This window comes from Oncorhynchus nerka, linkage group LG6, assembly GCF_034236695.1.
Source record: "Oncorhynchus nerka isolate Pitt River linkage group LG6, Oner_Uvic_2.0, whole genome shotgun sequence".
Taxonomy (NCBI): domain Eukaryota; kingdom Metazoa; phylum Chordata; class Actinopteri; order Salmoniformes; family Salmonidae; genus Oncorhynchus; species Oncorhynchus nerka.
The window spans coordinates 63,150,478-63,164,064 of NC_088401.1; the positions used below are offsets into that span (position 1 = coordinate 63,150,478).

General features: G+C 40.9%; 1 protein-coding gene across 4 annotated transcripts in view; it reads right to left on the minus strand.

Moving 5' to 3' along the window:
- LOC115130823 (follistatin-related protein 5-like) overlaps positions 1–13,587 on the minus strand; it is a 199,595-nt gene that overhangs the window by 57,069 nt on the left and 128,939 nt on the right. For all 4 annotated transcript variants that reach the window (XM_029662309.2, XM_029662307.2, XM_065019780.1 and 1 more), the window contains 2 exons: positions 10,595–10,791; positions 7,617–7,737 (listed from right to left, as the gene is read on the minus strand). In XM_029662309.2, coding sequence (XP_029518169.1) covers positions 7,617–7,737; positions 10,595–10,791 — 318 coding nt within the window. The remainder of the gene's footprint in view (positions 1–7,616; positions 7,738–10,594; positions 10,792–13,587) is intronic.

Sequence of the window (13,587 nt, forward strand, 5' to 3'; positions counted from 1 at the left end):
CAAATGCATTTCCTACACAGAATTCATTGGCGCCAGTGGAGATATATTACACATAATTGACTTCAAACTTACTCCATCTATTGAGATGTTAAGCGTTTGAAAACAATTAAATAACTAATTTTCAGAGTTCAGCTCTGGGTTTATTGGATACATCAGAGATGAAAAAGTGACTTGATGTTTTCCTACTAGCAGATCAAGATACTGGTTCAATGATTACATGAACACACCTCTTTTAAAAATAACCTAAGCAAAATCTTTGCAGAAAGCAAACGGCGGTCATCTTTTGACATGCTTACTGAACTCTGTCGGCCCATGTCACATACACAAAGACAGATGCACACAAGGGACATACTACTCCACAAATAAAACAATACAATGTCCTAGTGGGAGCTTCCTATTGTGGCTCTGTTATGATGCTGCTCCCCCTCGATCCTGCTGGCAAAACAACCCTGACAACATCACTGCTAACACGACGCATGGACATTTCAAAACTCAGTAGGCTTTGTAGCTGCGGTGTTGAGGCGGGACATACCCATACAATCTCCTCCCTAACCATTCAATTACAGTCCCTTGTATCTTAATGGCTTTGGAAATGCGTTTAGAGCGACAATCTCGATTCGCAGGCTATCTCGGGGGAACTGAAACGGGGGAAGTCATGGGGGAGATTTTAAAAAGAGAAATCGGCAGGCAGCAGGCTGCATCATACTGTTGGAGGGAAACCAGCAAACCTCATGCATGCGAAGTCTGTACAGGCACAGAATGGGCAATTTCTTATTGATCGAATCGAACTCAGTGTGGGCTGCTGGACATTATATCCGATCTTCTCTGGCCTCTGATTTATCAGAACGACTAGTGACCCTGGCTGCTCCTTTCGTCTTGTTTTGGACTTCCATGGCTTTTCTCCTGGGAGGGACCTAACCTTCAACATCCAGCCTGTAATTAGTGATTAACGGCTGGGTCTAGTTTTTGATTTACTCCCCAACTGTTCCTATAATGGGATGTTGGTCCATGCCCACCGCCCAAGACTAAATCACCTATGGCACAGTAGAGGAACGGTTGTCAGGGAAAATAGCTGTCACTGTCGTTTAGCTACTCCCCTGCTCACCTAGCTCTTTCTGTTTCTCTCTCTCTCCTTCCCTTTCTGTTTATCTCTCTCTCCTTTTCTTTCTGTTTCTCTCTCTCCTTTTTCTGTTTCTCTTTCTATTTCTCTTTCTCCTTCTCTCTTTCCGTTTCTCTCTCTGTCCTTCTCTTTCTGTTTCTCTCTCTCCTTTTTCTGTTTCTCTTTCTGTTTCTCACTCTCCTTCTCTCTTTCCTTCTCTTTCTGTTTCTCTCTCCTTCTTGTTCTGTTTTTCTCTCTGTTTCTCTCTCTCCTCTCTCTCCTCTTTCTGTTTCGCTCTCTTTCTGTTTCTCTCTTGTGCTTTCCCAAAATCATATCTATCATATATGTGGCACACATCCTCCAAAGAGGTGTTATCTGACCAGGTGGGTGTATCTCCATTGCTGCTGTTTTTTAAGATATATTGTCTAGTGCTGTTACATCATTTTGAACAACCCCCAAATCACTCCACTTGGGTTTAGGGTTCCCTAGACCGATAGGAGGGTTAGCTCGACTGAATTACCTGCTCCAATATCAACGTCTGCAGACAGGAACAGCCCTGCCAATACCAGTAATACTTTGATCAAGACTTAAAGCTTCATAAAGCAGACTGCAAGTAAAGCCAATTGAAATAAAAACCTCTGCACCAAGGTTATAAATGTGAGCGAAGCCTGTAAAAGTGGAACTTACTGAGTGCATTACCTCACCTGATCAGCCTGGAGCCTAGTTTATAGAGCAGCTGGTGAAGGAGCCTCGTGGGACCGACCACACATGGCTGAAGACCATTCTAACTGGACTAATTTGATCAAAACTACCTTGTGAAAAAGACATTGAGAGAAAAGCTATTCCGTCAAAATGCAAGGTATATTTGGGGTTTGGGTTTATCATAAGGGGGCCATGCTGATTTGGCTGTGATGCCTCTCTCACCCACTCAAGTGAGTTATATTCCTTATTCTAGGATTCGTAACAGTGAATAATATTGAGCGCCTTCCCACCTGTGTGTGCGCGTGCGTGCGTGCGTGCGTATGTAATTGCGTACGTGCGTGTGTATTGTGTGTGTGTGTGTGTGTCTATCTGTAAGTGTGTGTACATGTCTATGTGCGTATGTGTGTTTTAAAGGCAGGTTTGATTGAGGTGCACCAGTAAGCCATCTCACCAGCGGGCTCAAGAAAAGCAAGAGGGAGTGAGTTCAACACACAGTTGAGTGTCCAGATATGCATTAAATAATTGCCTTCTAGCTCCACGGTAGGGATCTTAATAGCATCATTATGTTCAAAGTACAACGTTGCTCCAATAGCTGCATACCTCTCTAGACTGCAATCCGATGTGATCGCGTCAACAGCATACCCCTCCTTGACAAGAGCCGTGAAATGTTTGAGAGGCATGGAGCCTGTGCGTTTGTTTACATGGAAATGCTTCCCTTCTGTCTGTATGTCTGTCAACAGTGATAGGAAGGAGGACTAACGTCTATAAGAAAGATTATGGTACACATGATAATACATTTTGTAGAGATGTGGTTTTTCTATCATGTAGCTTTCCTACACACTGTGTGATTCATAAACTGTATGTATCACATACACTCAGTGGCCCGTTTATGAGGTACACCACCCTGTTGACGAAAATGGTTATCTCCTACAGACAGTGAGTCACGTGGCCCTGGCTTGCTATATAAAGCAGGCAGACAGGCATCAAGCCATTCAGTTACTGTTATATTGAAAGTTAGAATGGGCAAAACGAGTGACATAAGCAACTTTGAGCATGGTATGATCGTCGGTGCCAGTCATCTCAGAAACGCCTCCTGGGTATTTCATGCATGACAGTGTCTAGGGTGTACCGAGAATGGTGCGACAAACAAAAAACGTCCCGTCAGTGGCAGTCCTGTGGCCAAAACAGCTATTTGATGAGAGGTCGAAGGAGAATGGCAAGAATCGTGCAAGCTAACAGGCGGACCACAAACAGACAAATAACGGTGCAGTACAACAGTGGTGTGTAGAACGGCATCTCAGAACGCACACCTCGTCGATCCTTGTCACGGATGAGCTATTACAGCAGACAACCACACCGGGTTCCACTCAGCTAAAAGAAGAGAAGAAGAAGCGGCTCCAGTGAACACGCGATCACCAACACTGGACAATTGAGGAGTGGAAAAACATTGCCTGGTCCGGTTCCTGTTGCATCACGCTGATGGCAGAGTCAGGATTTGGCATAATCAGAGTCCATGGCCCCATCCTGCCTGGTGTCAATGGTACAGTCTGGTGGCGGTTGTGTAATGGTGTGGGGAAAGTTTTCCTGATATGTTAGGTCCCTTGATACCAATTGCGCAAGGTTTGAATGCCACACCTTTTAGAATCTATCCCCCAAATAATTTAGGTTGTTCTGGAGGGAAAGGAGGGTCCGACCCATTACTAGATGGATGTATCATATATATCATATCTTAATCATAAGCTTTCCAATCCTACCCAATATCACAGAGAGCTCTGATTGTAATAAATCCAGTCAATTGCAATGTTCTGGAATTATAGTTTACATATAGAAATTCAGTCCACACTTCAGGTAATGACTTCTTACTAATCAATATAGTACATCACTGATCAAGCATATAGTGAAACGTTAAGTCATTCAATCTCATTTGATGTCAAGGAATATATACATTAATGGACTACAAGATACAAGACTACAAGATTCACTAAAGGCATGTGAATACGCAAGCTATATTTGATAACGGACCAAACTTCTGGAAGACAAGACATTCTTGTATCCTATTGTGAAACAACGAGTACTCTTCTACAAAGGCTATATCCTGTTAGAATTGGTTCCATGTCGCAAAAATGCAATTTGTCATGGATTTAAGTTAGAAAGGATGTGAAATCCTCCCGTGGAGATTGATAAGGCCCAATTGGCTATCGTCTCAGTACTATTATTATCAGTACAGTAGTATTTCCAGGGGAAAAGAGAAAGATTTTTTTTTGTTAAAAGCATTTCAAATTTTTCTAATACATAACACATTCTGCAAAAATCACACTTTTGGAAAATGGATCCAATTTAACAGCACTCCTTGAAGCCAGTGAGCAGAATGATGCATGGGAGCTTGTCGTGAGAAAGCATGATGATCCATTAATTGTCAATGCGCCGCGAGCAATGAATAACACCAGAGTTGTCTTAATGGAGGCAGGCAGGCCCAGAAACCATTTTCATCTGCCACTGCCCTGGAGAAGACGAGGCTGTCTCCTTTGGTTGTCTAATAATGATCCATAGAGAAGAGCCAGAGTTTAAGTAAACTAATTTTCTATCTTTGCAAATCCACATTCAGATCGAAGAGTTTTGGAGCTCATAAGAATCGGCAAATTAAAGAACAAATAAGCTGCTGAGAACGTTATTATGTTCTATATGTAGAAAGAACAATACTTTAACTGTTTACTTAACTACCAGCATGAATAACTTCCTTCGCTGACATCAATGTGGTTCATTCCAAATAAAAAGGGATAACTGATTAACATAGGCTACTGAGGTGTGAATCCTCTTAATAGATGATATGCCATATGACATTAACTGGTATACTCTAGACTTATATAACTTGGCCTGACGTTTTCCACACCGATCACCTTTGGGGTGCGTCCCAAATGGCATACTATGCCCTAGTTAGTGCGCTGCTTTTGACCAAGGCTCATTAGGGCCCTGTAACGGCTGATTTCTTCCTCTTCCTCTGAAGAGGAGGTGTAGCAGGGATCGGACCAAAGCGCAGCGTGGTTAGTGTTCATCATGTTTAATAAAGACGATAAACGTGAACACTACAAAATACAAAACAACAAATGTGAAAAAAAACCGAAACAGTTATGTCTGGTGCAGACACACGAAGACAGAAGACAACCACCCACAAAACCCAACACAAAACAGGCTACCTAAATATGGTTCCCAATCAGAGACAATGACTAACACCTGCCTTTGATTGAGAACCATATCAGGCCAAACATAGAAACGGGAAAACTAGACACATAACATAGAATGCCCACACAGCTCACGTCCTGACCAACACTAAAACAAAGAAAACACAAAAGAACTATGGTCAGAACGTGACAGGCCCGTTCAAAAATTGGTGCACCATATAGGAAATAGGGTGCCATTTGGGACGCAAGTTTAGACTGTGCAATGGCAAGCTACTACGCAAAACACAAGTGACACGTTTCAAAGCCATGGGGTCCATCAGCCTGTCACCAACCATCAACCTCTGGATCGATACTTCAGCCACTGACTACTACATACAGTCACTGGCAGACAGCCACTGACGGACAGCCACTGACGGACAGCCACTGACGGACAGCCACTGACGGACAGCCACAGACAGACAGCCACTGACAGACAGCCACTAACAGACAGCCACTGACAGACAGTCACTGACAGACAGCCACTGACAGACAGCCACTAACAGACAGCCACTGACTGACAGCCACTAACAGACAGCCACTGACAGACAGCCACTGACAGACAGCCACTGACAGACAGCCACTGAGAGACAGCCACTGAGAGACAGCCACTAACAGACAGCCACTGACAGACAGCCACTGACAGACAGTCACTGACAGACAGCCACTGACGGACAGCCACTAACAGACAGCCACTGACAGACAGCCACTGAGAGACAGCCACTAACAGACAGCCACTGACAGACAGCCACTGAGAGACAGCCACTAACAGACAGCCACTAACAGACAGCCACTGACAGACAGTCACTGACAGACAGTCAGCCAGGAAGAAATAAAGCATGTACACCAGCAGCTCTTTCCTTCTCCTCATCTATTCAGAAGCTGCCAATGGGTTCTCATAGATATAAACCCTCTAATATTTAGTGTTTGATCCTACAATCAAGACTTAGCGATACAGTGACATCTGCAACCTTGGAATTTTACCATTCCCACGCCCTAAGGTTAAGGTGACATCAAATGTACAGGACGTGAATGCCTTATCTGTCCTAAACCCAGAGTGCATTACATTCACCAAGTTATTCAAGGATGGCAATACATACGACTATCTGTAGTGTGGCAGACATCATTTCATTTCTATCAGTAACTTGGTCTAATTAAAATCCATCATTCCTGCTAGATATTTACCTTACTGCTAGCTGAAGCGATTGATTTTTATTTTCTTGAATATGGGATGGAGTCAATGAATTATGCATGGACGTTAGTGTCTTATCTTTAACAGTGACAAACAACGTTGCTGTGATTTGAATATTCCAAGTTGTATGCAAGGCCTTATTAGCAAAACAGACATACATCCTGTGAAAGACAGGTCTCATTTTCATCGGGATTGTTGGCTAGTTCTGCATTTACTGCTGTTATTTGCAAAATGGTACTATATTTCTAAATATACTGAATCAACAAATGTCCTATTCATGTAATCTTATGGTATTATATTTTATTGGAGCGCATTGACTTGGCTAATGAGACCTGTGAACTGGAAAAATAGGACTCAAATAACATTTAGTTGTGTAGTTAAGTGCTACACGATCTGAAGCGACAGTAGTCAGCGCCATCATTGAGGTTCACCTAACTTTTTGTTTATCTTCTTATTTTTTACGTTCACTTACATAAAACATCTGCAAACAAAACCTTTTGCAAGGCTGGTGGTATTTAAGGCTTTGGTATAGCGGCTATCTTTACTGTGGTAAAGGGAACACAGAGGCATTGTGTTCATAATGCACATGAAAGCTGGAGGTCTGTAGATTTAATGGGTTTACCTGTTCAATATAATCCTAACTGAAAACTGTTTCTACCTCTGGACGTGTAACACATTCTTAGCCTTATCTGAATTTAGCTTTGGGTGAAAAGAGGGCATTCAAAAGGACTATGAATGCTAAGGGACTGAAAGGCTGGAATGACATTCAACTCCATAGTGTATAGTAGGCTGTCTCACATAGACTAAGAGACGGGTAAATCATATCAAGCTCACCATTGCTTGGTTGGATCCTACAGAGTAAATGGGCACGAGCATTAATACACGTTGTGCAATTTCATGACGGGGTTCATGCTTTCTCAGTCTTATATTTTAGTGGTTTGTCATGAATATTAACTAAGTAAAAGAACTAGCTGCCATAGACAGGGAGAAAGAAAAGCTCTCCCTTAAATAGCCTATGATGAATTGTAAATCTCCCACAATTAAAGCTCGAGCGATGAGAACTGGTCTGGTCATTCAGGGAGATATTAACAACTTTTGGTAGTGTAACTATTGTATAGGAATGTATAAGAAAAATTCAACCATGGTTTTGAGTAAACAGTAGACATTGTAAACAGTTTTATCCACTTTGCTGTCACATAAAGGCATAGGTTACTTATAAAGTTTTTAACTCTATGTGTCTGAAAGCATGTCTATTGTCCAATTCAACACAACCTGTGGAGGGTATATTCTTCAAATATCCTTGTCAAAAAAGGAAAAAGGAAATGGTAATACACACTTGAGTATTTTACACAACCTTACTGCCCTGAATGACAAAACATAAGCATGATCAGTTGACCCTGCCACTCACCAAAAGCTGTATAGAACTCGTCCTTTGCTAGGTGCTCATCGTCGTTGATGTCGTTGTATTTGAGAAGGTCAAACAGGGTGCACTCAGAGACCTCCTTGAACAGACCTTCCTGCTTGATGACCTGCAACAGAAAAATGCATTGAGACGTGGGCATGTAAGTAACTTATAGTTAAAGCTCATTCTAGACCTGGGCAAGTAGGTAACTTACAGTTAAAGTTAAGTCTAGACCTTGACTAATATGTAACTTACAGTTAAAGCTAAGTCTAGACCTGGTCTAGTATGGAAGTTACAGTTAAAGCTAAGTCTAGCCCTGGTCTAGTATGGAAGTTACAGTTAAAGTTAAGTCTAGACAGTAAGTCTAAGTCGGGTATTTTGGCATCTGGGGTTTGCTTTTTTCTTGTACCTTTTCCCGCCATCTCCATTTCTTAGTGCTGAAACCCGGGAACCAACCATGGAACTTGGATTTCTAATGTTACAGCATAGAGCATGCAATGTAACGCGATCAATTCTCTTTCTAAGTATGTGGTTTCTAACCTAAACTCAATTTCACATTTAAGTTTGACCTTGATAGTCTATTGATCTCTTATTTCTGGAAGTAAATATGCTGAGGAAACCCTTTTTCATGGTGCAAAGACCTGTTATGTTTTATATAAGGTTTGAAATAAATCACATCTCGGGGCGACATTCACTCATCCATCATTCTAGATCAGCTGTCATAAAGCTTGACAAAATGTTACTGCTTAATGAATCATCCTCTACTTTGTCTTTTTCCCTGCAGCGTTTTGGCTATGCTTTCTGAACACTTATTGAACTAAAAGTGTAAGCTATGTAGAATGATCACAATTTGTTTGACGATTGAACCTCATTAGTTACATTTGAAAATGTTCTTCAAGCCATCTGTGTACAGTGCATTACAAGCATTCATAAAAGTCTATGTCTCCTTTTAGAAAATCTATAACAATACTTGAATGGCAATTGTATACATTCATAATGCATTACCTCGGCACAATTGGTTCAGAGAAATTATTATCAAAAAACATGGTATTCCAAAGTATTCTCTGGCTTCCTGATTGGCCCCATGGCAGATGGTTTGATTAAGGGAGATGGTAATATCAGAGTGGCTGTGTGTCACCCTAGTCTTTGGTGATTCTCACACCATCTTTTAAATGTTTTATGTCCCGGCCTGAAATCAAACCATCTTTCCCATGCTCTGTAGTTGATGTTCGGGTTGGATGTACTGGCAGAATCGACCCATCTGATTGCAACAACATAAAGAAGGGGATCAGTGTCTGAAGATTGTGTGGAGGGAGGGAGTGCACCACCCCCTCCACCCAGACATGCACACACACACAAGCATGGAAGTACACACACACACACACATACCCACACATAAACACACACCATGCCAAGCCTGAACCTTTTAACTAAACTGACAAAATGACACGCATTATGTTAGAGAAACAGCTGTAACGTGTGTTCGGAATGCAGCCACAGTCCGTGTCAAATTAACACCCCATTTACAGAGGCGACGGGACATTAGACGGTCAGTCAAATGTAACACCTCTTTTACAATGAACAATTACACAAATAGCAGACTCGTAAACGAGGTCTGAAATTATCGGTCACATCAAATTTGTATAATTTAACATGGCAAGAGTGAAGAGCGAGGAAATTAGTTATTTTACTGATTGAATTCTCGGCCATAAGTGACCTCTGTGATGTGACATAGATTAAGGTCAACTGTGTCAACGTCTGAGATTCAGAATGAATGACTGCGATGTGCTTTTGTAAACAAGACATTAAAAACTTTGCCTTAAAATAGCTACAACATGTTTGTACTGTATACCGTATGTACTGTGTGTCAACATCACCATATGCCTCAAGGATTAAGAGAGACTGTAGCATTCTCCTGTGAGGAATGCTTTAAAACCAACATGGCGTTACTCAATCTGTGCAGTGGATGTTTATGGACAGACTGACATTCAAACACTTGGATAGACGATGGCTCATAGCTTGGTGTCTAGCCCTCAGTGTCATCCGTAGTTTAATGCCTTTGGTATCTATGGTTACTACCTAAAGCAACTTTCCAATGTGTCAACGGGGCATATTTGCATATTCAAAGAAAGCCTAACACTTTATTTCACCCACTTTGCATTGATTTGTGCTCTCATCTCTGAGCTGAAAGCCTCGTTGTTATGTAAAAAAAAATGCAAATGATATGAAAATATAGTTTAATAATATCAGAGCTGTTGGCAGTAATCAAATGGGGCACTTTGTATAAAAAAAAGTGAATGCATAAGAATATGAATCAAGCTAGTTTCCTCTCTCACATCATTCCAATAGAGACTGGCGGAATCAGAGTGCCGCTGGATATATTAGTATGAAACTGACCTGAGAGCAGTTTAAAGGCTATTTAAACCAGTAGTAGTTGCCTACCTATTCATTATTTAAATGAATGGCATATAAACTAGTCCTCAGGTACTGTGAGACATGTATTTATTATGCATAAAATGTCTCCTTTTCTCACGAAAGCATCTCAAATCTCCCTTTTCAACCACACTTTCTGGCAACAACAGTCAAAGCCAGCATTCTCCCATGAGCGGAAAGTTCCTTGACTTGGATTATTATATTTCGAAAGATTTAACGGCAACCCTTTGCACCTCGCTTTACGAATTAAAGACCAAATGAAGGGAAAAACATGGAAAATAATGCTGAGGGCATTAAGATGGCTCCTAGTATAGTAAACACAATGTTTAGGTTCTGTTTGTTTAAGCTTTTCAATTCAGGGAAGGTGCGATGGCATGGCTACTGACATGTGGGAAAGACATTTACTATGGATTTATAGTCTACCCTCATGTCCACACTTGTGACAGTTCACTACTCCTTGGTGTGTAGCAAACACAATGTTGGGATGTCTTTGGTTTTCCCTTTTCTTTGAAGCACTTATTGACATCCAAGTCCCATCCTCATCTCCTCACCTGTGATAGTTCACTACTGTCTACTCTCCTGCTACCATCGGCGTCGAAGCGCTTAAACACAACATCGACCAGTCTCTTCCTGGTGGCCATGTTATTTTTATGGCTTCCCTGGTTGCCGGTTGCCATGTATCTCTGGTCATACATGTCCAGAATCTTGGTCTTCAGCCTCTTGTAGTCACTCAGTCTGCAGTTGTCATCTGAGGAACAACAACAAGAGAGAATAAGTTAGTGTCTACAATTTCTGAATCATGTAAGACACATATTAAGTCAATGGGCACACCTGTGTGCTAATGAGTCTCTGTTAATGCAGAATATTAAGGTAAAAGCTTTCATGAAAGGAGCTGTTTGAGTTAGAAATGTCAGTTGTGTCACTTCATATGTAAACCACCCAGTACATTATGCAAACAGGACACTGTAATTCAAATGTCAGTTGTGTCACTTCATATGTAAACCACCCAGTACATTATGCAAACAGTACACTGTAATTCAAATGTCAGTTGTGTCACTTTATATGTAAACCACACAGTACATTATGCAAACAGTACACTGTAATTCAAATGTCAGTTGTGTCACTTCATATGTAAACCACCCAGTACATTATGCAAACAGTACACTGTAATTCAAATGTCAGTTATGTCACTTCATATGTAAACCACCCAGTACATTATGCAAACAGTACACTGTAATTCAAATGTCAGTTGTCACTTCATATGTAAACCACCCAGTACATTATGCAAACAGTACACTGTAATTCAAATGTCAGTTGTGTCACTTCATATGTAAACCACCCAGTACATTATGCAAACAGTACACTGTAATTCAAATGTCAGTTATGTCACTTCATATGTAAACCACCCAGTACATTATGCAAACAGTACACTGTAATTCAAATGTCAGATGCCTTGTTTTCCACATAATATGTAAAAAGAATTACATGTGAGGCAGAATGTTTTCCTTCTTATTTTGGTCTCTGCCAAGGGTGTGTTATTAAGCTCTTAACTTTACCATATGTACGATATCAATTAATTATGTTAATATTCTGATCAAAAGCATTGGCATTCAAATCATAATAGCAACAACCTTACATGATCAACTCTATTTAGATTTTGTCAAACCTACCTGACATATTTAACCTAACTGTCAAAACCCCACCAGTGAATACCTAACACTCATTAAACTTCATCCTGGAATACACTGTTTTCTGTATTGCATGTTCAGGGGGGGGTGTATCAGCATTGTGAGTGTGCTAAATGGCAATGCTTTGTATGACTGCTTTCCCTAAGATAACATAAACAATGACTTCAAACTTACAGCAGTGCACCTCCAAAAAAGCCACATCAACGTCAACAGAAAGCCATCGATGAGCGAAATCATTGCTCAATGTCAAACACCATCTCTGACAGTAGGAGGAAAGCTTATGATTTGTATTTGCAATGCACCATCAAAGCAGACTCGTCAAAAGAGTCAACTACAATAAATATTTAGCATAGAAGTGTTGCGAGCAAAAAATAATGACTGGAACTTGTTGTTCCAACACATGACATATAGTAAAACTTATTTTCTTGTATGTAGAGAAGTGTCACTCTCATAATGACTGTTCCATTGGCTGTTGTCAATTACGAAACACCTGAATAGACGTTGCTTTCATCCAATCCAAAAAGAAAATGCTAAAGTATGAAAGAAAGTTTCAGGGAATGTTTTGAGTTGCTTTAGACAAGTGTTCTCAAAAGTGGCGTAACACATTCAGTGACAGACAGTCATCCCAAAGCTGGAGCCTTCATAGACACAGCCTCTTCAGGACTGTGGCATCACCTGTTACAGTGTGTGACTGTGCACCATTTGACCACCAAGCGCTGCACATCAGGAAATTGCCTCATTTTTGACAAGCCTTGGTGATAGAAAAGCTGCCGTCCTCAGAAATGGCCGAATGAATAAAAGATAAATGGCTGCTAGCCCTAGCCCAGGGGATATGAAGGTCAGTGTCATCAAAAGCCCTGGACACACAGGAACAGACAGACAGACAGACAGACAGACAGACTCGCTCTCTTTTTATATAATACAAACACACACAGGTACAGACATTAGTGAGTATTCATTAAAGGGATTCTTCAGTATTTTGGCAATGAGGCCCTTTATCTACTTCCACAGAGTCAGACGGACTTCTAAAATGCAGTTTGAAGGAAATTGCTATCATGTGTTGGCGCAATGTCTATGGCTATCTGCTTGCAAGGACTTCCAATCATTGCGCTAATGCTAGTTAGCATTGGCTCTTCCTCCTCATTTCCAAAATCCCAAAGTATCCATTTAACAGCCATGGTAGCAAATAAAAAACTAAACTAAAAATATATACTTAATGGGAAAATGTGCTACTTTTCAACCTTATATTCATTATCTCCACCACCATACCAGTGACTATATATGTGAAAACAGCGGGTTTCTATTATCTGTGTTTAAAAATATAAGAAGTTCCTAAAAAATGTCACCGCGAATCTCATAAGCTGTGAAGGAATACCCATACTAACACACTGTCTATTACATACTTAATGAGTATATACTACAAAGTATATATTAGTAGTTCATTTTAGAATACCGTAAACAAACAGTATCCTTTCAGTTGAGCGTACTAGCATGCTGTTGCTATGCAACCTCTTGCTAGTTAGTTAGCATAACAAATTATTAGTTAGACATTTTACAACATCGGGTGTGTTCCTAAATTCAATCTGGAGTGCCAGAGTGTGCTCTGTAAAATCAGAGCATTGTCAGATTGTTAGTTTGTAAATTAGGAGCATTTCACTCTCGGAGTGCACACTGGACGCTCAGGCTGAGGAGTAGGGTTGATTTGAGCATTCTGACCTTACAACAGCAGGCAAGCATCTAAGCTAACGTTGGCTAGCTTGCTAGCTACTTCCAGACACAAATGAGGCCACTCTGACCTTTTACTCGCCCTTGCAGAACTGGTTTGGCAGTTTTCATGTTATCCAGAGCGTTGGTAA